At 59.7% G+C, this 22,751-nt stretch overlaps 1 protein-coding gene across 6 annotated transcripts; it reads right to left on the bottom strand.

Moving 5' to 3' along the window:
- Nucleotides 1–975: 975 nt before the first annotated feature.
- Nucleotides 976–22,130, bottom strand: RELT (RELT TNF receptor). Of its 6 annotated transcripts, XR_002731114.1 has the most exons (12): nucleotides 21,897–22,130; nucleotides 9,294–9,363; nucleotides 7,865–7,939; nucleotides 7,568–7,734; nucleotides 7,269–7,348; nucleotides 6,013–6,270; nucleotides 4,569–4,649; nucleotides 4,166–4,247; nucleotides 3,733–3,990; nucleotides 3,184–3,382; nucleotides 2,427–3,025; nucleotides 1,456–2,287 (listed from the first exon to the last, which is right to left on the bottom strand). XR_002731114.1 is itself a non-coding variant. In XM_023209464.2 (11 exons), the coding sequence occupies exons 2-11, from the start codon at nucleotides 9,336–9,338 to the stop codon at nucleotides 2,978–2,980; spliced, it is 1,293 nt and encodes a 430-aa protein (XP_023065232.1). In that variant the 5' UTR covers nucleotides 9,339–9,363; nucleotides 21,897–22,130; the 3' UTR covers nucleotides 976–2,977. The 6 variants fall into 6 exon arrangements, 5 of the variants coding, with proteins under 5 accessions (XP_023065232.1, XP_023065233.1, XP_023065234.1 ...); XM_023209464.2 differs by having other exon boundaries at nucleotides 976–3,025; XM_023209465.2 differs by lacking the exon at nucleotides 21,897–22,130 and adding an exon at nucleotides 9,546–11,316 and having other exon boundaries at nucleotides 976–3,025.
- Between the last annotated feature and the right edge of the window lie 621 nt (nucleotides 22,131–22,751).

Here is a 22,751-nt window from a genome sequence, read left to right as displayed (position 1 = left end):
GCCCCACCCAGCTATGGCCTGTGCCAGGCTTCAGCAGGGAACCGTCTCCCTCAATCCACCTGGCCCTGGTCTCCCCCCTCCCTTGAGACGAATCCCACCAAGTTCCTGTGCCACTCACCAGGGCACAGAGCGGTCCTCCTCACCCCCCAGCAACAACTGGCCTTGCAGCCTACCCTGCGCCCACCTGCTCCCCTGGCTGCCAAGACACTGCCAGGGACATTGCCCTTCCTGGTTTCTCTCTTGCCTCCCTGGCTTCTCTCTTGCCTCCCTGGCAGTGCCTTCTCTGTGGTGCCCTGGAGCAGCCCAGGCATCCGCCCCAGGCCCCGTCCCCAGGACATTTCCTCCCAGCCCAGTCCTGGCCTAAACACCCACCTGAGTGCCTGTAGGTCTTCTTGTCTCCAGGTCTGTCTCCTGAGAGCTCCGGGCCTTCACATCTAGATGGCATGGGACATCCTCCACGGCTGTGTCACAGGTGCCCCCAGGACTGCTCCTGTTGCCCCACCCAGCTAGCTCTAAGTCCCTGACCCATTTCCCATTACCAAACGCTAGCACAGGGGTGTCCAATCTTTCAGTTTCTCTGGGCCACTTTGGAAGAATTGTCTTGGGCCACATATTAACACTAACAATAGCTGATGAACTAAAAAGAGAAGAAAAAAGCAAAAAAATCGCCTAATGGGCCGGGTGCGGTGGCTCACGCCTGTAATCCCAGCACTCTGGGAGGCCGAGGCGGGCGGATCACGAGGTCGGGCGATCGAGACTATCCTGGCTAACACGCTGAAACCCCGTCTCCACTAAAAACACAAAAAATTAGCCGGGCATGGTGGCGGGCGCCTGTAGTCCCAGCTACTCAGGAGGCTGAGGCAGGAGAATGGCGTGAACCCGGGAGACAGAGCTTGCAGTGAGCCGAGATCACGCCACTGCACTCCAGCCTGGGCGACAGAGCGAGACTCCGTCTCAAAAAAAAAAAAGTCTTACAATGTTTTCAGAAAGTTTATGAATTTGTGTTAGGCCCCATTCAAAGCCATCCTGGGCCACATGTGGCCCGTGGACCGGGTTGGAAGCTTGCCCTAGGAATCTCAGATGGAGACGGAGGCTCCATCTCACCTGGGTGTGGCACCCACTCCTGTGGCTCCTTTCCTCTCCACACTGGCCAAGCAGGAGCTGAATGTTTTGGAGGCTCCCTGGGGTCCTTGGCATAAGGCCCAGGTGCCCACTATGTGTTGGTGCCCGGCCTTTGCACATGCTGTCCCTCTCTGTGGAACACATTCCCTGGCCCGCACATCTGCCTCACCCCCATTCACCTCCCGGGCTCCACACAGTGCACTTCCTCAGGTGCTGCGCTGACCAGCGTGGTAGCTGCTGGCCACATGGCTATGGAGCCCTTGAAACATTCGAGTTCCAATCAAGATGTGTAAGATACACAACAGATTTCAAGGCAAAAGCAAAAACAGCTCATTCACAATTTTTATGCTGATTTTATAGTAAAATGAAAATATTTTGGATAGACTGGGTTAAAAAATATATTAAAATTAAGTTTACCTGCTTCTTTTTACTTTTCGAAATGTGATTGTCAGAAAATTTAAAGTCACATATATGGCTCACACTATTTCTGTGGGACAGCCCTGCCTCTAGCTAGGGGATTTGGTGAGAACCAGATGAGCTGATGGGTCTCCTCTGGGCCCTGCTTCCCCGGCTGCTGAGGTGCAGGGACTGTGAGGGGAGGGCAGCCTGCCACGGTGCCCAATACAGGGCAGGGCTGGACAGGTACAAGTGGAACAGGCAGATAAGCTGGGAAGGGCACAGAGAAAAAGAGCTCCTCGTGACAGCACTTTCCCACCTTTTATTATTCAACACATGGAAGGGGATGGAGACACAAGGATAGGGCAACGGCAAGTTTCAATAAATAAGAGAAACAGGACGGACAGGCAGTGAGGCGCATGCCTGCACGGCCCCACATAAATAACCAGGTTGCTGAGCCAGAGTGGAGGTCAGGGCTGGGCCTGGCAGCCGCCTGCACTGCCCAGAAGCACTGGCACCACAGGGACGCAGAAACCACTGAGGCCCAAGGTGCGCTCCAGCCCCACCAACACTCTTCTCCCTAAAGCTCCTGAGATCTTGGGGCCGGCTGGGCAGGCTAGGGCTCTGTATCACAGTCCTGCCGGGATCAAGTCTGTTTTTTTCAGTTTCAGTAAAAACAGCTGGGGGAGGGGCAGGCACATGCATTAAGCCCCTTCTGTAGGCAGAGCCATGGGTGGACAGCCCCGTTGGGGTCTAGAAGGCAGAGGCCCTGGAAGCAGCAAAAACGGGGCTGGATAAAGCTACTAATAGGAGGGATGGTAGAGCCCAGCTCCCCAGCCCCCCACAACCCAGCCCAGAACCCGCAAAGAGCTGAAGAGGCCCTGGGTACTGAGAACGTCTCTCCTTACTTCATAGTCAGAAAAGTGGACCCAGCGATGGCCATAGACGTGCCCAAGATTAAGACCCAGGGATTCATTCTCCTAGCCCAGGACTTTCTGTTGCCCCTTCCCTTTATAGACCTGCTGGAAGAGGAGTGGGAGGCACATCTGCTCTAGGGCCCTGTTCAGAGGCAAGGGTGTGGCTAATTACCAAGGAATGGGGCCGGGGTGACGGGCACGGGCTCCTCCCCTCTGCCAAGCCCAGCCCTCTGATGATACAGAGAATCCCGTGGGCTCCTACGGTCCAGCCAGGGCAAGCATGGGGGTCGGGGCATCCTGCAGGGGAGCAACCTGGCAGCAGGGCCGGGGCGGGCTCAGTCTGCTCCTGTACACAGTGCCCGCCGGCCACCTGCCTCCTCACTGGGGCGGACACTCCCACCTCCAGGCCTTGGTCTTTGCTGTCTTATCTGCTGGGCCATTGCTTCTCGGTCCTCACAGTCCCAGCTGCAGCTCCACCTCCTCCAGGAAGCCTTCGGAACCTCCCAGGGCAGGGCCACAGTGTCCTCAGACTAGACTGCCCCTCAGATGACCAGGTTGCTCTCACTTAGGCGGACCACATAGCGGTTCTCCTGGTGGACAGGGGTGAGGGGTCAGAGCTGAGTCAGGGGCTGGCTTCTGGCTCCAGGGAAGTGGCCCCTGCCTGAGGCCCACCACACTTCCACCCCTGCCCCGTCTTTGGCCAGGGTTGGCCCAGGTGCCGACAGATACCTTTCTCCTTGACCCTCACCTCGGTCTTGTTCTCTGCTGGGGGCTTCAGCCACTTAGTGTGGCTTCCGCCACTTCCTAGCAGTGCCTGCTGCTCAGCGGGGAGGCCAGGTTGTGGGGAGTCAGGGAGATCACCCGCCGAGGGCCCAGCCTCCGTGATGGTCTTCACCTCAGACACCATTGAACTTGTCCGTTGCTCAGGAATTCGAGCCACGCGGAACCTGTGAGGAGAGTGGGGCAATCATCCCCGTTAGCGGGGATCCCCAGGCACAGAGAAGGCAGCACATGCCCGGGGTCACACAGCAAGTTCATGGTCCAAAGCCTGAGCCTGAAGGCCCGGGTGCCATGGGGGCCAAGATGCTGCCCTAGGGACACAGGGCTCCATGTGAGACACAGCGTGACTGGGAAGTCCTGATCTCTCTGGCCACCCCCACTGCCCAGAGAGGCCCAATAAGGGCAAGGCTCCCAATGAGCAGGGTGCTCAGGGCCCAAGGTGGGGCCCTGCCTCCCCGTCCAGGCCCCCAGGCTGTCACGTCTTTACCTGCCCCTGCTGTGTCCGTGCCCACCTCACCTGCCCACAGACAAGATGGTGATCTCGCCCTGGCGCCCTGCCTTGGCCCCGGCCTTGGGAACCCTGGTCGGGTTAGGCAGAAAGCTGGGAGCAGAAGTAGTGGCAGCTACAGCCTCAGGGGACAGCAGCACCTCAGGCCACTTCTTCTGGCTACAACGGGAGCAGCAGGGGCCAGAGAGTGAGGCCAGGCCCTGCACGGTGTGGAGGTGGTGGTGGTGCGGGCAGATGTGCGGCACGTTCGGGGGCGCTGGCGGCAGCCTGCAGGGGGCACAGGCAGAAGTGGCCATAGGCCAGGCCAGGCCAGGGGCAGGAGACCCCAGCAGGCAGTGGAGGGAACAGGGTGACTTGAGGAGGGAGACCCAAGTGGGAGATCCCCAGGAGGCAGGCTGGTTAATGGGGTTTTGGCCCCGTCATCTCCCACCAGCCCACTCACTTGGACACAGGCCTGTGGCTCGTCTGCACCAGCTGTTTGCTGTGGTACTCTTTCAGCAGCTCCTCCAGGGCGGCAGCATTCTCTGTGGGCAGCTGCAGTCAGACCCTCGCTCTGGCCATATGTATGGGACATGCCTCCCACCCCCTGCCTCAGCAGAGAACACCCCACCTACCCTCCATACCACCACTCCCAGCCTGGGCTGTGCACCTTTTCCTCCCACTTCATCAGGCAATTACAGGAGGCAGAGGTGTGCACTCCTGGGTCAGAGAGCACCGGGCTGCTCGAGGCACCCTGGCAGGGAAGGCAGAGCAGGGGGTACCCTGCCCACCGCGGCTGCCTCACAGGCTTCTGGAGGAAACCCTCCTCTCCCGGGCACTGGGATGGGGTCAGGCCTTCTCCTCACCTTTCTTCTCTGTGATCAGGCGCACCAGGACCCCGATGGTGTCCTCATTGGCATCCTCAGTCCGGTAGGCAGGGTTGATTCCTGGGGAAGACAAGGGCCCTGATCCTCGGGAAGAGGGGGAAGTCACGCTCCTGAGCTAAACCACGTCTGCCAGCAGAGGGCACCCCTGGCCTTCTTAAGGGCCATGAGGGCGTGCGTTTAGGTGACAAGTCTCCCAGAGCCCTGCAAATGTGGGATCCAGGCTCAGAGAAGCCCATATCACCTTCACAGCTCAACGCCGCTGCTTCCTGCACCAATAGCCCGGGTGCATACAGGCTTCAGGGCCACGTGAACTCCAGTCATTGACTTGGGCAGGGGAGGGGGCGGTGCATCAGCATCTACTGGGTCTGCACTGTCTCCTCAGCCTCAGGGAGCTGTGGGCTGTCACCCTGCCCAGAACTCCCCAAATCTACAGCAAACTGCCATTCCATGGCCCCTCTACCGTGCCCTGTCTGTGTAACAATTTAAATGAGAGCCCCTAGTCAGCTTTGGGCCCAAATCTCAAGAGTGTGAGAATGGGCCACGGTGATCAACCCTGGGCCCAGTAGCAAACAGAGCTCCTGGGACTTGCACCGAGGCAGCATCCAGCAGTTAAAGGAAGTCTCTAGGAAAACAAGCGCAGTCCCAGGCAAAATGGCCCTGAGTCACCACGTTCCCTCCTGCCAGCCTAATGATCCTGTCCCCTTCCTGCGCCTGCCAGACTTCAGTGTCAGGACTTAGAAGGGGCTCTGGCTCCCATGCCAGCCCCAGACAGCCCAGGGTGCTAGCAAGGGAGATGCCATTTCACTCATGATGTGACCACAGGATCCCATGGGCCCAGGGGAGGCCGTGTGCACGTGGGCCCCTGCCCTGCAGGGGAGTGGTGGTGTGGGGAAGAAGGAAAGGGGCCCGGGGCCCTGGGGGTGAAGGTGGTAGCACATGCTTGTCCCTCTGGTTCCAGGCCTTGTAACTCAAACGACAGCCTGGGACCGAAACCCAAGCCCCTCGTGGTGCCTGCCCAGAACAGAACAGCTGCCCTACCAGCCCTCCTGACACAGGGCACTCCCCCTACTGCAGGCCAGAGGTCAGAGGTCACCTTGAGTAACTCCAAGGCCATCTGACCCTGGAACCATACACACAGCTGTGGCCTCCAAAGAGTCCAGATCCCCACATCTGGGCAAGGCTTCACCCAGGGTGGGATCCCACTGAAGCCGCTTGACCAGCTGTGCTGCCTCTGCTCTGCCCCCACGGCCACACCTCTGTCCCCTCACCTTTCCTCCCATGTTGTCAGTCTGCAGTGTCACCTCCCAGGCCCCTCCCTCTCAGACCCCAGAGGCCAGGCAGGGTTCTGCTGGCAGCCCTCAAGTGGAGCTGGGGCTGGGCTCATGCCCCCGTCCTCCCCACCTGGACCCCAGCCGGGCCTCACCACTGCCTCCACCTCCAGGGCCGGGCCCGACCTCTTTGTGCGCTGTGCAGTGGTAGCCCTTCCGCTTGAGGAGGTTGCACACCAGGATGCCCAACAGCCCCATGAGGCAGAAGACAGGCACGATGGCGATGACCGCGTACTGGGCGGCCGTCTCCTCTGGGCCACCTGCCCGGGTGCCGTTCCCAGGCTGCCGTGTCTCACCACCGCTGCTGGCCCCTGCTGCCACCTCCACACCACGTCGGGCCCGCCGACCCCACTCTGAGCATCACAGACGATGGAGGCAGGACAGAGGCAGACAGTGATACAAACACAGAGAGACAGGGGCCCAGGGCCTGAGTCAGAGGGGGCTGCAAGAGAGCCAATGCACCCAGGGCAGCCCACTCCCCGCCATGCTGGGGATGCAAAGGTCAACCCGCTGCCCCCTCCTGTTTTCCTTTCTGGCCGTCGAAGCATTGTCCTGAACAGGCCTCCTCAAGATGGTCAGACACCCAGCCCCGCCCTCCCCTCACGCTGGGGTCAGCGAGTGAAGAGACGGCACACAGGCCACGTGCCTGAGCACAGGGAGATGGGATCTGCCTCCCTGTGGCCTGGCCATGAATCCAGTGCCTCAGGGGTGACTGACTCAGCAGCGGGAGGAGGTGCGTGTGTGTACCTGAGTGTGTGCCTGCGCTCACTCATCTGCATGGGTTTTTTTAGGCAGGGTCTCACTCTGTTGCCCAGGCTGGAGTGCAGTGGTGTGATCACAGCTCACTGCAGCATTGAAATCATGGACTCAAGCCAACCTCCCACCTCAGCCTCCCAAGTAGCACCACCACGCCTGGCTAATTTTTTATTTTTATTTTTTGCAGACAGGGTCTCACTGTGTTGCCCAAGCTGGTCTCAAAGTGATCCTCCGGCCTTGGCCTTCCAAAGTGCTGAGATTACAGGCATTAGCCACTGCACTTGGCTGGCATGAATCTCTTTGAGGAGATGGGGACAGGGGACAGGGGACAGGTCAACATGTGAGTCCCCAGCCCCTAGCTGTGGCTGCCACCTGCAGGATGCTCTCTGCCACTCGGAAGCATGGTGGACAGAAACAGCCAGGGGAGCGGCTGACTGCGCCCTGCTGGAGACCCTTTGGCTACACGCCCTGCCCTGGGCTGGAAGAAGGACCCCACTGCCCCCGCATGAACACTGCAGAGGCTGCTGGGCTTCAGCTCACTGGCCCCCTCCCGCACATACACCTGCACCAGTCCTAGCCCCAGTCTGCCACTCACCATCACAGCCATGAGTACCCAGAGGTGCCCAGGAACACGGTTGACATGGAACACGGGGAACCCCCCAAGGCCCAAACCACCTGCGAGGAGGGAAGATACCACTGAGGCCCGGAAGTTTCCCCAAACACTATCCTTAGAGGCTGGATGCCTTCCTTCCAGGCACCCTCATTGGTCCTGCCCCATCCCATTTCACAGATGGGAAAACTGAGGCCTGCTCAGGATACAATAAGGCTGGGACCCCAGGATCCAGAGTCCTGGTCACCCAGCCAGGAGCCCTCCCCGCACTCCCTTTGGCTTACCCAGGCCAGCAGTCTCCACAGAGTGTATCTTGAGTTGCCGTGCCCACCTGGGCCTCCAGCCTCCTCTGAAGGCTGCAGCGGGCATGGGGCTGACATGGGCTGGAGCCCCATGCAGCTGAGAAGGTGCCTGGGGGGCAGGGCCTGCATAATGTGCCCTGACCTGGGTTCTGTGGGAGGTAAAGGGTGAGAGCACGGCCAGGAGCCAAGTCTGAGGACCCCTGGGGGGCCAGGCACAGGACTCTGCCCCTGGCCCTCAGGGCCCTCCCAGGACAGGTAGGAGGGCAGGGCAATGCTCACCAGGTTGGGCTCCTCTCCAGGTGGGCACTGCCAAAGGGTTGTTGATGTCAGGGTGGCCAGAGGCCAGGGCAGCAGCTGGAAGAACAGTAGGCATTGAAAGAGGCAGAAAGTGCTGGGTGTGGGGTCTCTGGGGTCATCTATCCCCCACCTATTTCCTGAAAGCCCAGTGGTGAGGACCACTGACCACTTCACCCGGGCTTCAGGGACACACTCTTCTAACCTCAATCCCTCACACTGAGGAAAACCTGTCCTGTCCCAGACCTGCTGTATGGCCAGTACCTGGGGAGGGAGAGAGCCACATCTGGCCCTGGAAACCCCAGATAAGGCCACATCAGGATCTCAAGCCCTTCCAGCTAACCAGAACAATGAGGAGGAAATGCTTCCGAATCCTCTCTCGTATTCTGTCCCCCTTCCTCCCGCCTTGGGTCCATCCCTGCCCCCATCACAGCTGGGCATATCATTAACCAGCCTCATTTATCATCCCTGGAGCCAAGTCGGCAGGTGGCGCTTCCTATTCTGGGCCCTCCCTTCAGCAAAAGTCTCCAGGACCAAATCCTCCTCTGCGAGCTCCCCTCGACACGAGGCCACCCCATTCACATCCACACACCCAAACAGGGAGACACATCCCAAAGGAAAGCTCCGTCTTCTCAGTGTGTGTCCCCGGCCCGTTTCACTAGGAGTTCCATCTGCTTCCCATTGTTGGGAATGAACTGTCTCCTGAATCCCTCCTGGAGGAGACCTCAGTCCCCCAGTTTGGCCTAGGCTGGATGGGGCCACCATCAGCTGCCCTGGAGCTAGAACAGGGATCTCCTCAGACCCCAGAGCGGCTCCCAGCACCTGCTAAGGCTGGAAGGCCTCCTGCACATGGAGCAACCCTTAGCAAGGCCCAAGGCCAAGTCTTGCCCTCCCTGAGCTTCTAGCGTCACAGCAAAAAGATGGGCCCCAGAGCAGACCCCAAATGCTGTAAGTCTGTAATGCAGACTCGCCAGAAGCTCCAGGCAGCTGGCCTGATCCTATGATCCTGGGACCTGGAATCTGGGACCCCCCAGACCAATACAGATCTTGAACCCCAGCATCTGAGGTGCTATGGCTCTCAGGGTCCAAATTCCAGCCCTCTTTTGCCCAGTTTCCTCTTGGTGCCCAGCCTACCCTCCAGGCTGGGCTCTGTTCTCACGCCTGCGTGCCAATGTGCATCGTGCCCTCAGCCATGCCTGCCTTGCCCAGTAGGCCTTCCTTCTCCATTTCCCTGACAAGCCTGGGTGGGCCCAGAGGTGCTCCCTAGGGTCCGACTGCCTCAGATTCTTCAAGAGCTGAGTAACTGAGCCCTGCCCGGCGTGGGGTTCCCGGGGAGTGTCTGCACCCTCTTGCTGGAGGGCTGCAGGGCTGAGGGTGCGACTTTTCTCCTTCCCAGGGCCCATCCCCAACTCACCATAAGGAAGCAAGACAGGGGCCGGCACAGCAGACTTGGCTTCATCCTCGGGCCCCTGGTGGTCGCTGGCCTAGGGCAGATGGAGAGGAGGCTCGGCCGAGAGGCAGGGACAGGCAGGCAGCTGCTGTCCCCTCAGCACCACTTCCAGGATAACAGGACTCATGGGGAGCGGGCAAGGTGCTGCTGGGCAGGCAGAGCGCCCAGGGCTGCCGGCTCCACACCCCCCAAGCCCCCAAGAAGGGGTTGCCCTGCCTGGGAGCCGGCCTCACAGGGCAGCACAGGCAGGAAGGCAGGAAGAAGGCTCTGCAGGCTGGGAGACTTCCCAGAGGAGGAAGGGCTTCCTTCCCCTTCCTTCAACTGCCAGGTGCCCCGAGGCATCAGCAGGGGAAGGAAGTGCGTGTGGCAGCCTGTGTCCCTGATGACAGGGTTGCAACCAACACCCAACACCCCAGCCCGCCTCCACACTCCAGCCCAGTGCTCCAGGCCCAGGCTCCCGCTGCCTCCTCCTCACAGGTCTGCAAGCGTGCCCGGCCTCTGCCTTCACTCCTGCTGCTTCCGGTCCAAGGAAGGCCTTTTCCTTTACCCTTCAAAGCCCAATGAGAAGGCCTCTCTTTCCAGAAGCTTCTCTAGAAGCTTTCCCCAAAGTGGGTCTGGCTCCCACAGCTCCCCACCCCATCTAGGTCCTGGTCCTTCCGCGTGGCCACTGTCCATACCTCTTCCAGGGAGGCTGACTCCTCCCTTGAGGCTGGGACATGTCTGGCCACAGCTCTGCCCCGGGCAGACCTATGGGGCTGGGGTGGTCATGGCAGCCAGTGCTCTGTCTTTGTCATCTCTCCAGCACCTACTGCGTGCGGGCACTGGAGAAATCGGTATGAACAAGACAGATAAGGTCCCTGTCTGCAGGGAGCTCCAGCCCAGGGGAGACCCAACTGCAAACAGAGAGGGGTGTCCCCGCCAGTTGGTGGTAAGTGCCAAGAAACAAAATAGAGTGGGAGTGCAGTGTGTGATACTTCAGAGAAATATCCATGGTGGTGCCACGGCCCACCAGTCTGAGACTGAGGCCCCCAGGTGGTGGTGGCCTGCTCTGGAGAAGCCTTCAGCCAGTGGATGAGGTGGACACAGCAGGACAAAGGACTCACATCAGACAGCAGAAGGTGTGGTGGCAGAGCAAGGAAGTCCGCTGTGTGCTCCCTGGAGGCCTGGCTTCAGGGACACCAGGCTGAGAGAAGCTGTTCTCCTCAGATCACACACAGCCTCTTAAGCCCAGGGGCAGCCTGGGAACCCAGCCACTGGCTCAGGGCCGCCGCAGGCTGAGTCCCCCCGCTGTGACTCCAAGCCCAGTGAGGTGAGAAAAGCGCCTCCTGTGGTAGGTCCCAGGTCACTCAGAGCCCTCTCCCTGCAGGCAGCCCGGCCTTCCCACCTAGAATAGCAGCCCAGGAAACTGATCTGTCCACCCACCCTCCCTCTTGGCAGACCTCAGAAGGGCCCAGGGTTTGAGTTACACTCAGGGGAGGGAGTGGGCAGCGGTCACATCATCTCAGGACTCTCCAGGTCACTGGCAACCACTCTGGGTCCCAGGCCAGCTCAGGGGAAAGCCAGGGACAGGAGAAGGTAGGGCCACAGTATAGGGTGGAGGCCATACTTTGCAGTCAACACCCAACAAGTGGCACCCCCAGGCCATTTGGGGAGGGCCCCCTGTCCTTCCTCAAATTTGGTCACAAGTCTTCCTTCCAGTTTCTGCCCCAAAGTGTCCTGTCCCCTTGCCAGGGCCCAGCTTCCACCTCGAGCCTGTCTCCCCATGGCCCCTCCCCTGTCCTTTGAGGGATCTAACCCACAGACCTGACCATGAGCCCTGAGTCCTCAGGCTTCACTTCCCCACTAGGCCTGACTATGTACGACAGAGCCCAATGGTGGGGGAGGAGGGGTGGCAGGCTGTGGCGGGCATGGTAGCTCATGCCTGTAATCCTAGCACTTTGGGAGGCGGAGGCAGGTGAATCACGAGGTCAGGAGTTCAAGACCAGCCTGACCAAGATGCTGAAACCCCGTCTCTTGTAAAAATACAAAAATTAGCCGGGTGTGGTGGTGCATGCTTGTAATCCCAGTTACTCAGGAGGCTGAGGCAGGGGAATTGCTTGAACCTGGGAAGCGGGGGTTGTAATGAGCCGAGATCGCACCACTGCACTCCAGCCTGGGCGACAGAGCAAGACTCCGTCTCAAAAAAAAAAAAAAAAAACAAAGCCAGGGGCAACCCGATAGCCCAGCCTCTGGCTCTAGCAGCCCTCCATGTCCCCAAGGTAGGCCCAGAGGGCTGATGCGGGGGTGAAAAGAGGCCAAACAACCATAGCAGAGAGCCCTATAACCACCCCGACTCCAGGTGGCACCTGCTAGGTGACCTGAGCCCACAGGGAGCAGCTTTGCAGCTGCTTATCTGCAAACAGATGCAGAGCTGTGTGATCTAGAATCTTCCAGGAGGAAAGCAGAGTCCAAAGGCCCAGACTCAAAGCCAGCAAGGGCCCACTCCAGCACACGCACAGACACTGCCACCTAGGGCCTTGCGCCTTCTAATTATGCACCTTCTCATTACCCCAAACCAGCACTTACTCCAGTCTGGCTGCCCGGCCCCGACACTCAGCCCAGACTGAGCCCCCGCTGGACTTGCCCAGTCAGGTAGAAAGGCCTGGTGCACACACATGTCCACACCTGCTGCTCAGCACCCCTACCCCCTGCCCCATGAGGCCTCCACTGTCTAAATCAGCCCTGGAACTGTGACCAAAGAAACAGTTCAGATGGAAGCCCCTTCGGCTGCGAGGGGATTTGTGAAGGCCCCATATCCACCTCTGCCTCACCCTGAAGGCTGGGCAGTCAGTAAGGCGCCAGAGCCTCTGATGCCTGACAGAGGAGAGCCACACCCAGCCACAGTGGATGGGGAAGAGGGGCCCCAGGAAGTAGCAGAGAAGGAACTTAGCTTAGAGGCCACTCCTCCCATGTCTCCTAGTGTGGGGCCCAGTCTCCACTGCCACCAACTCCCTGTGGGACCTTGACATCACTGGGTCTCAGTTTCCTCATCTACAAGATGGGGATGTTCATCTGGCTGGCAAGGCTGTCACAAAGTTTTTGGGGGATTTCTGTTTTGTTTTGTTTTTCTGAGACAGTGTCTCACTCTGCTGTCCAGGATGGACAATCACAGCCCACTGCAACTTTGAACTTTTCAGTGATCCTCCTGCTTCAGCCTCCTGAGTAACTGGGACTGCAGGCATGCCCCACCATGCCTGGTTGAATTTTTAAATTTATGTTTTGTATTACATTGCCCTGGCTAGTCTCCAACTCTTGGGCTCAAGCGATCCTCTGGCCTTGGCCTCCCAAAGTGCTGGGATTCCAGGTGCGAGCCGCTATGCCCAGCCAGTCACGGGGTTTAAAGGAGGTAATGAAGCTAAAGTAGGTCATGGGATTTCCTTCTCCACAGCCCTTCTCCTCTGCCCTGCTGGCAGAGGGCTGTGATTAAGTATTTGTTTGCTTACTTGTTTATTCCTTGCTCCCCCACCAGACAGCAGTGAGGCCAGGGACGTCTGTTTTATTTGCCACAAAACTCCACACCCAGCCCCATGTCTGAAGCAGGAGGCCTCCAAACAGGCTCACGAGGCGGGGAGGATTTCCTCAGACTCAGCCCTCCAAAAAAATGCCCGAAAAATGAGAACCAGAAATTCCCTGGAGAAAAGCCATCTAGCAAAGGCCATGGCCAGGGCCCCAAGCTGAGGGCCCCAGACTGTGATTGAGGCCATAGGCGGTGGAGCCCCAGGGAGGTGCAGCCCTGGAGGCCTCAGAGAAAGAGGAAGCTGTGCCACCAGCCCAGGCCACAGGCAGCTTCCCCTTTCCCAGAACTGAAGCTCGCTGGGGTCACCTGGGCCCTGCCACGCCACTCCCCTTCCCCTAGGTGGGGCCCTCCCCTTCCCTACAGTCCCTAAGCTCTCCCAGGGCCTGCGCCCATTGCTCCGGCCCCGTCGCCCTGTCTCTGACCTCCAGGTCAGTCCCGCCCTGCAGCCTAGGTGCCTTGACACCGAGTTCTGGCCCTGGCCCTAGGCCAGCTCCCACCACCCTCAGGATGGCGTCCTGACGCACCGCCACCAACCTCCCCCACCCACACACCTGCCATGCTGAGTGCTTTCCACCCTCACACACACTGCACCTGCTTTCTGCTCTCCCCTTATCGCTTGGCCAGCACCCACTCTTCCTTAGAGCTCAGCTCAAAGTCACCTCCTCCTGGAAGTACCCTCACCCCCACCTCCCCCTCAGCATTCATGGTGCCATGCAGATCCCACTACCCAGCCCTTTCCCCACTACGAGCTGCCTGCTCCATGCCCATTGCCGACTCGGGCGGGTATGGGCTGATTTGGGGAGAAGGCAGAAAAGGCGCTCTTGGTAGAGAGCCCAGCTATGCCGAGCTAGAAGGGCCAGTGAGCAGGCTGAGGGGGAAGGAGCCCAGAGGCTGGGGTGGGTCAGAACCCAGATCTGAACCCCTGGACTAACTTGGGGATACAAAGTGTGGGGTGCAGTCCCGCTCTGCTCTGTCCTGCACTGGCTCTGTGGCCCGCCTGCAGAGGGCTGTGGTGAGGCTGAAAGGAGAGAATCACATTAGGCCTGGCACAGAGTAAGCATTCCCCACACTTCACTGTGACTCAGTTTCCCTACGTGTGAAATGTGGAGGAGAAGGGCACACAACTTTTTTTTACATTCAGTGCCTGGCACAGAGTGTGGTACACAGGTGGTGCTGGGTTCGCCCTGGTGGGAATCTGGAGGGCGGGAGGGTGGAGGAGACGGTAGGAGTCTGGAGGAGTCTGGGAAGGTTAGTGGGCAGTGCTCAGGTCACACCAAGGCTCAGCTGCCTGCCAAAAGGCCTGCACCTCCCCCTAGGGCCTATGGCAGCCTGGAAGGGTTAAGCAGGGGAGGGAGAAGAATGAACAGTTCGGTCTCAGCAGGCTCCCCGGGCTGCCTGCCAAGAGAGGCCACACTGGAGGAGATAGAGGTGGGGGCCAGCGCCCACCTGGAGCAGGGCAGGTGGGGAGGCAGCTACTCTGCTTCCCAGATAGTGGCTCCTGAGCCTGTGGACCTCCCTCTGGCCTTCAGAGGCTAGGGTTGCCTGGAAACACAGCTGGACACAGGCCTCCCTTGGCGGTGGCCGCACCCAAGGCAAGAAGACAAAGGCCACCCATCAACAGAGAAATCCAGGTTAGCAAGGAGCCCAGCGGTTCCCTGGCAACTGGGGCTGAAGTAGGGCAGTGACCACGCTGGGTGGCTTTCCCTCCTCCACACTCACGGGGAAAGGAACAGACCCCAGCCCTGTGCAGGCCAGGCCCTCGTCCTGGGTTGCTGCCTCTACTTGCAGGAGAATTGAGCATTCCTGTTTCACAGCTGGGCAAACTGAGGTCAGGGGAGGTCACTGGTGGGGGTCACAGAGCCAGTAAGAGATGAAGCAGGAATGGAGCCCAGTACTGTCTCTTTTCTGCCTCCTTTCACCCTGCAACTTAGCCCAGGACCTGGCACATAGTAAACGTCCTTGCAGTGTTTGCCAACCTGATGGTGGAGGCTAGCAAGCTAGTAGCATCCAGTAGGCAGCTCAACTGAGGGTCTGTTACTAAGGACCCAGGAGGGCCCCAGGAGAAGGTGCTGTTTGCACCGCCATCCCATGGGGCCTTTAGGAGTTGCCTGCATCTATACTCATTTGCATATTGTTCTACTCTGTGCCAGCTCCGGCAGGAAAGGGAGCTGGGAACTGAAAGAGACAGGAACACCGGGGAAGTCTGGGAATTCCCAGAGCGGGGAAGAAGAGGTCCCAGGGTGGAGCCCCAGCTCACCAGGGCTGCTGCTGGGAGCCCAGAGCTGTGCAGAGGCTGGCTCAGGGCCACTCAGTGAGAAAGGCACTCCACTCCCGCCCCTTCCCACAGGCCTGGGCAGCCATGAGCTCCCAGGTCACCACACTGGGGTATGCACCCCTCAAATCCTAGACCCCTAATCCTGTACACCTCGTGGCCAGGCAGCAGCTGCTCCCCAGCCCACCCTCAGCCACCCCCCTAGAAGCTGGGCATGGTTCCGCACCTCAGACCTCCTGGCTGCCACCGGGCCTGGGCTTCAGTGGCTCAGGTGGATGGAGTGGGGCTGAGGCTAAGGGGGCTAAATTGGCCCCTTGAGGCCAAGAAAAGGGCTGAGGTGGCCACACCTGGCCCACCCAGCTCCTCCCAGTCTGGGTATGGTACAGGTGCAATCCTCGCCCCACTTCCTGGGTCGACTCTGGGGCTGGAGGAGGGATGTCTGAGACCAGACCGTTATCTCTGGCAGAGAGGGGGCTCCCTAACCCTTCTCACTGAGCACTACTGCCTGTCCGCTTCCCACTGTAAGCTGGCTCTCACCCCTCAAAGACACTGTTCCATGCTTCACAGGGAAGAAACTGAGGCTCAGAGAGGCCAAGTGGTAGCCTATAACAACTTCATCTTGGAGGAGATGAGGTTTACCTACCCTGGAGTAGGGGCAACTGGCAGGCGGCCCTTGCCTGTGCCACCCAGGCCTGGCATCTCCACTGCTTCTGGTCCACCACTGACCTCTCAGCACCACGGACATCCCTGTGTTGCCAACCCTGGCCCAGAGACAGGACAGCAACGGGTCTGGGGGTGCTGAAGGACACCTCACTGCAATCCAGCTCATGCTCTGCTACATCCTCCAAGAAGCCACCTTTGCCACCTGCCCCGGCCATAAATCTGATCCCGAGTCCCTAATGTGCTCAGCATAGGCCCTGCCCCCAATCACCCTGACCTGGAAGACCTGGGCGGAGGCTTTGGGAGGGACTTGGGGGAGGCCACAGCCCTGGTCTGCCCCATTCTCCAACTCTCCCCAGACTTGGGGTGCTGGGGAAAGAGGCCTCCCCTACCCCTCCAGGGCCATCCCAGGTCAGGTCCTACCCAGTGGAGCTAAGCTGAGGACTGGGGTCAGTGTATGTGCAGTGATGGGGCAGGGAAGAGACAAGGTTGGGCCCTGGAGCAGCCCAGAGTCCAGGGTTGAGACTCTGGCTCCGTCACTTCATGGATCTGCAGCCTTGGGCAGGTTACTTACCCTCCCTGAGTTTCAGGGTCTTCCTCGGCAAACAGGGGTGCTAGTCCCTGCCTTATGGGATACTGAGGGCTCTCAACACAGCCCCACTAGGGCCAGAGGAACCTAAGCTCAGGATCAAGCAACAGCCAGCCAAGGTCACCCAGAGGCTTGGGTATGGCAAGAGTGCTTTAGGGAACTCCATGTAAATCCTGGCAGCATGAGTAGAGGGGCCTCAGCCTCTCTGGGAGGGCCCTGGGTGCCCATGTCCCAGCCTCTGTGCAGGCCCGCATCCACCTGCTCCCACACCAGCCAGGGCCACGGTCAGGAAGGTAAGGGGTAGCTCAGCAGTCAGGAACCCAGCCCCAACTTCCCAAGCCCGTTTACCAATTGCGCCCGTGCAGCTGACCTCATGGTGTGAGGGAGGACTCAGTGTTCACAGGCAACAGGGGCTCTTCTTACAATCAGGCCTTGGGCCAGGCATCCCCTCCTACAGGAAGCCTCCGCAGCCTCCCTGTCGAGGGGGGCCCCTCCCCTCTCCAGACTCCCCACCCCCCAACCCCGCCATCAGTTTTCAGTCTCCCTTGACTCCTCTAGAAGGGTTGAGGCTCCTTGAGGGAGGGAGGGATTGGGTGCGTGCAGGAGGCCAGACACGCAGCACGCCGGTGGTGTGGGTGGCCAACGTCCTCCCCTCTCACTGTTCCTCCTCACAGGGCATGCACTGGGCTAAGCACAGGTCCCTCCTCTGGAAGCCCCCACTCCTCTCTCTACCCGCACACTCAGACCCTGCTTCTAACTGGCTGTAGAGGTCCCTGCTGTCCCTCTCTGTCTATGACAACTAGCCAGGGCACTTGCTCACAGCCACATGGGCAGTTTATTTATAGAGCTCTCATCTTTCCCAGGATGGCCTAGGAAAGAACTCTGGTCTTCAAGGCCAGCAGACCTGGGTTTGGATCCCAGTGACACCGGGGCCTGGCAAGTGCCTCCCTCTCTGGGCCTTGGTTTCCCTGCCTGTGCTTGGAGGGAATGATGACCCCCAGGAGTATAAGGCTGAGGATGTGACAGCCTCCTGGGCCGTAATCCCAGGGATGGGCAGAGTAGGGATGCAGCTTGGCTTCTGTCCTCTCTGCCACCCCAGCCCCACTCAGAAGCACCAAGCCTAGGCCCAGACAGACACGGGCTCAGCACACAGTGGGTGTTCTCTCTGTCCAGAGACCATATCCCTGCTCCCCCATCGATCCTGAGTGGGGAATGGCGCCAAACACGCCCTGCTGGGTGATCTCAAGCAAAACCCCTTCCTCTCTGGTCCTCTCTCCTGCTGACCTGGCAGAAGGGCCGGCCCCATCACAGAGGTAGTCAGGTCCCACCCAGCCAAACTAGGTACTGACCAGCCTGGCCCTTCTCAAGAAACTAATGTTAGAATTGTCAGACAAACCCTTCGACCCTCACCTCCTGCCTGGAGACCAGGCTGGGGGCTGGGCGGGATCTGGAGTGCCTGACTCCAACACGAGTGGCCGCGTGACTCAGCCTAGGGTTGCTCTCTGAGTCCAGGTTCCCCCACACCAACTTGGAAAGGAGAGGCCCCGGGTGAGTGCTGTTGTGAGGAAATGCTGGGCCCAGGGCCTGGCGCACAGCAGGACCTGAGCAGGGACAGTTTCCTCTACTGACACAAGATGTCGAGGACCATGGCAAGCACTACACTTGCCCCCTACCCACAGGAGTGACCGTGAGTCTCTGCCCCCAACCCCAGCACACATTCTGCCTCACGTCATGGTGAGCACCAGAGACCTGGGTGCAAATCTCCTGGTGCCTCCCAGCACACAGGTGCCGGGATCCTAGGGCAGCTGCCCATCCTCAGGAAGAGGCCTCGCCAGCACAGAGATGGCAGTGGGAGGGGATGGGTTGCTGGCCACACTGGCCCCACCAAGCTGAGCATGCAGTGCCCACAGGTGCCCCAAACCTGTGCTCATTCCCCAGCAGTGAGGGAGGACACCTGGCCAGTGGCCCGCAACAAAGACTAATTTCAGGCCGGGAGGGCTTCCTGGGCGAGGCGGAGCTGGGGCTATACTCTGAATGGCCAAGAGCGTTCTAGAAAGAGGGAAGCTTTAAAAGCAAAGGCAAGGCAGACAAGGTATCTGGCAAGGAGAGGCAAGGGTGAAGATGTAAATTCTGAAAGACCTTGGAAGGAAAGGCCTCAATGCCAGATGAGGAGTTTGAACTATACTTTGTAGGCAAAAAGCAAGAGTTACTTTATGGAGGTCACTCTGGCAGTGTGTGGGAGAACCGATGTGGAAGCAGAGAAGCTGGAACCAGAGCCTGGGCAGGGATGGTAAGGCCGGAGCTGGAATGTGAGGCAGGCAGACATCAGGAAGGTGTGTCTTGGGCCTGCTTCCAGTGCTGGCCAACCTCCAGCCGCCAGGGAAAGTGTAGACACAGAATGGCAAACTCAGGACAGAAGGCAGGTACCGTGTCTGGAGGGTGAAGGTTCTGGGAGACCTTGGGTAAGTCCCTGAATTCTCAGAACCTCAGTCTCTCCTTCTGTGAAATGAGATTGCACCTGACGCTATGAGTAGTGGCAGGTGCTGACTGGCCCTCAATGTCTCCCCTCCTTGGCTAGACAAAGGCCCCTCCCTCCAGCAGCTATCACACCAGTCCCAACTGTGGCCACACGTGGAAACAGCCTGGCCCCACTGTCATCCCCAGAGGCCCAAGTTCCCAGAAAGGTTTGGCTTGGCTAGGGCACAGGCTGAGGCTGGGGGCCTCCTTCAAGGCCGGGATAAGGAGAAGTTAACCCTTCCCCTCTTGCTCCCCCTCCCAGGCCCTAAGCTATTTCCACCTCATTGCTGAGGATGGAAATAACTTGGGCTCAGCCCCTAGAGACCACGACAGCTATTTTCATCAGCCCCAAGCAGCACAGCTTCAGTCATTGCAGAGAGGACCGAGGGACAGACACCATGATCCCCAGTTCCAGTTCTTGGCCAAGTGGCAACAGTGGTCAGAGCCAAAAGGGGTCTCTGGGAAGAACAGGGAGACCGAGGCCCAGAGAGAGTAGAGATCAGCTCAAGGTCACTCCCTGTCTGCTCCCCACCACAACATGCAGATGGATTTGGGGAAATGCCTCTAGAGCAACTGCAAAGAAGGGGAGGGGGCCTCTCAAGTATGATGAAGGTCACCTGGGACTCTCAATTTTCCCTGCTACCCCTAGGCTGTGCTGCTAACTCCATACACTCTTCAAAGCCATGGGGACACTCCCAAAGCCAGGTCCAGGCTCTAGAAGGCAGGGGACAGGTCTTTCTGATGATGTCTGGTTGGGAGTGAGGTCTGGGGAGGAACAGGAAGACCATGTAACCCACCCATCCCTAGTGTTCCAGACATGTGTGCACACACATCATACTTAGAACTCACAATGGGACACCGTGGCAAGGCCACACCTACTAGCCCAAGTTTGAGAGACAGAAGCCCAGGAAAGCCATGAACAGTTACTAGGAAGGTGGGTGATCCTCTCTCTCAGCATCTCACAGGTCTTTGGGGTCAGAAGACCTGAATTCCAGTCCTGGCACTGTCCTGACTCTGTATGACCTTGGTCAAGTCACTTTGCTTCTCTGATCCTCAGTTCCTTTCTCTGAAACATAGTCACTACATCTCAGAATCACTGAGAAGATTCAACAAGACAGAACATGAAGTGTTCAGAACAGTGCCTGACACTGTCCCCGACCCTGTCCCCCATCCCTAGAATGCAATCAGCATTTTCCGAGAACAGCAGAAGACAGAACTTCCAGATCCTACAGCAAGTGCCACCCACTCCTAGATTAGGGAGCCCAGCTTTCACCCCACCCTGCATGAACCCCACAGGCCCCATATGGGAGAAGGGGCCTCAGAAGGGTCTTGCCCAGATGGCGAAAGGGCCCCGCTCCAGCTCTCCAGCAAGAACTTAGCCTCCCAGACCAGAGACCACTCCCGGGGAACAAGTCTCTCCCCACACCCCCCAACCCAAGGAACTGAAGAAAGGACACACAGAGAAGTGAATGTCTATGGATCTGGGATCCACATTTTCTATCGATCCATTTCGTGACCGAGGACCAGGAAGCCTTTGGGTGGGAGGCTAATGTTTCCTTGACCAGTTTTGGAGAAGGCTGAGCTTCCAACCCTATCAGTAGCTCCTGAGTGCAGACCCTGGGCCACTGTGTCCCCAAGAGAAGCCTGGCCCAACCCCCCCACTGCAGTGGGGAGAACACAGGCGGTTGACCCAAAAACAATAGAGGATCCCAAAGTGATGATTCACAGTCCATTCAAAGTCCAGCACCTCAGTGTGCAGATGGGGAGACTGAGGCCTGCGCGGGGATGAGGGGGGAGGCTGAGAGCAAGATTGTGCCTGGGTCCACTGAGAATACAGATTACACAGGGGCCGAACTTTGCCAGGTGTAGGGACTTCGATGCGTGGGTGTGTGGGTACAGGTAGGCGGGGGCACGCTGAGACTACCACAGGGCCCCTTCCCTGCTGCCAGCTGGGCCACCCCACCAGATGTTGCCCATCCTCGGCTCTCTCCTTCGGCCAGGGCACGTCCCTCAGGGTCCATCTCCTCACTAAGCTGAACTCCTGAGGGGTGCCCTCGTGGAGACCCTTGTCTCCTGGTTCCCCAACTTCCTCATCACCACCCATCTGCTGGAAGGTGTCCTACCTCCGGTCTCTCCTCCTCCTGCCTCTTACTCATCATCGCCCTAGGTGCGCGCGCGCGCACACACACACACACACACACACACACACTGACACCACTTGACCCCACACGCACACCATGGCGCCAGCTAGCTTGGCTCATTCTCAGACACTTGGTCTCCTCTCCCTCTATTTCACACTCACCGTAACGGGTGGCCCTGGCCCTGCGCCGGTCACGCCCCAGGCCACGTACTTCGTGACCCCAGTGACCCCGGGTCTCTCCCTCACAACACACGCACACACGCTGTCTGTCTCCCACACACAGAGCCCCTCTGTGTCGCCTGCTCGGCCCGGCGTCACCGCCCAGTGTCCCAGCCACACGTTCGCCTGGTCAGGCCGCCTCACGCGCCGTGTCACCCACAGTCACGGGCTGACACCGTCCAGACCCCCCCTCGGCCGCCCCGCGCCGCAGCCGCGCCGAGGCGCCGCCGTCCAGTCCGCACCCCAACCTGGTCTCGGTCCAAGTTTCCCGGGCCGGGGACCGCTCCGGGCCCCACCGGCCCCTCACACCGCAAGTTCCGCTGCTTCCCCGCGCGCCCCCCGACAGCCACGGCGCAGGGCCGGCCCAGAATCGCGGTCGGAGGACCTGCAGGTCCCGGGGCTCGGAGGGGGGGGGGGGGGGGGCGGTGCGCGGAAGGCGCCAGGACAGGACGCGAGGCTGGGGGAGTAGGGGGGCGGCGCGCGGCAGGGCAGCAGCATCCGCGGCGAACTTCCTCAGAGACGCGGGAAGGCAGGGGGCGCCTCTAGGGTCAGTATCCCGCTGGCGCGGCCGCGGGGAGCGGACTCTGGATGGGGGCTCCGCGCGCCCTCCTTACCTGGCCACGCCGCGGCAGCTCCAGCTGGGCTTACCGTTCGACTCGGCGCCCCGGCCCGGCTCGGCTAGCGCCCGGGAAGCCGCGTATCCTGAGCGCCTTTTGAATGAATCGCCGGCCGGGCCGGGAAGGTGCGCAGCCCCGCCCCCGCACGTCACGGCCGCCAGCCCCGCCCCCGACGTCAGAGCCCGGGCTGCGCCCCCGGCCAGACTCACCCAGTGCCGCGGAGGGTCTCGCCGCTCTGCCGCCGGGCGGCGCTGCTCTACGTCGCCCTCTCTAGCGCCCCTGGGAACTGCAGGGGGCTGCGCGGGACTGGGCGGCGAGGCCCAGAGGGCCTCTTGGATCCGCCTCTTCAGGGCTCCGAACCAAGAAAGAAGGGGTTGTGCGAAACAAGATAAGGAGACTGGAGACTGAGATACTCCTCTGCGTCCTCTTACCATTGCCAGTGTAACTAGAGCCACCTCTGCCCCTTTCTGGGCCTCATCTTCCTCCTGCCACTTGGTGGCCAGGAAGAATAACCTCACTTTGCCTTGTTGACGAGGCCCAGGCCCAACCCTGGAAACCCTCACCTAGTTGGTGAAAAGGCCTGGTGAAGGTGAGTCTATAAAGGAAGCCCATACAGTGGACTTCGGCACATCCTTCAGGGCCTAGTGAAATCCTCCAGGAGGCGTCTCCTGCCTCCACTCCCCCACTCCCCGCACCACGTCTCTCTGCCAGGGTGTTAGTTTCCCTCCAGCAGTACAGGTGACTCAGTGCCCCCTCCCTAGTACAGCCATCCCACCCTGCCAGTTTCCAACGCCAGTCATCACAAACTCCAGCCACTATTCACACTGGATTCCGACTCTGAATCGTGTCCCC

Source organism: Piliocolobus tephrosceles, chromosome 13 (assembly GCF_002776525.5).
Source record: "Piliocolobus tephrosceles isolate RC106 chromosome 13, ASM277652v3, whole genome shotgun sequence".
Lineage (NCBI taxonomy): Eukaryota > Metazoa > Chordata > Mammalia > Primates > Cercopithecidae > Piliocolobus > Piliocolobus tephrosceles.
The sequence above is the reverse complement of the archived record's forward strand: the minus strand, read 5'-3'. Positions and strand labels throughout refer to the sequence as shown.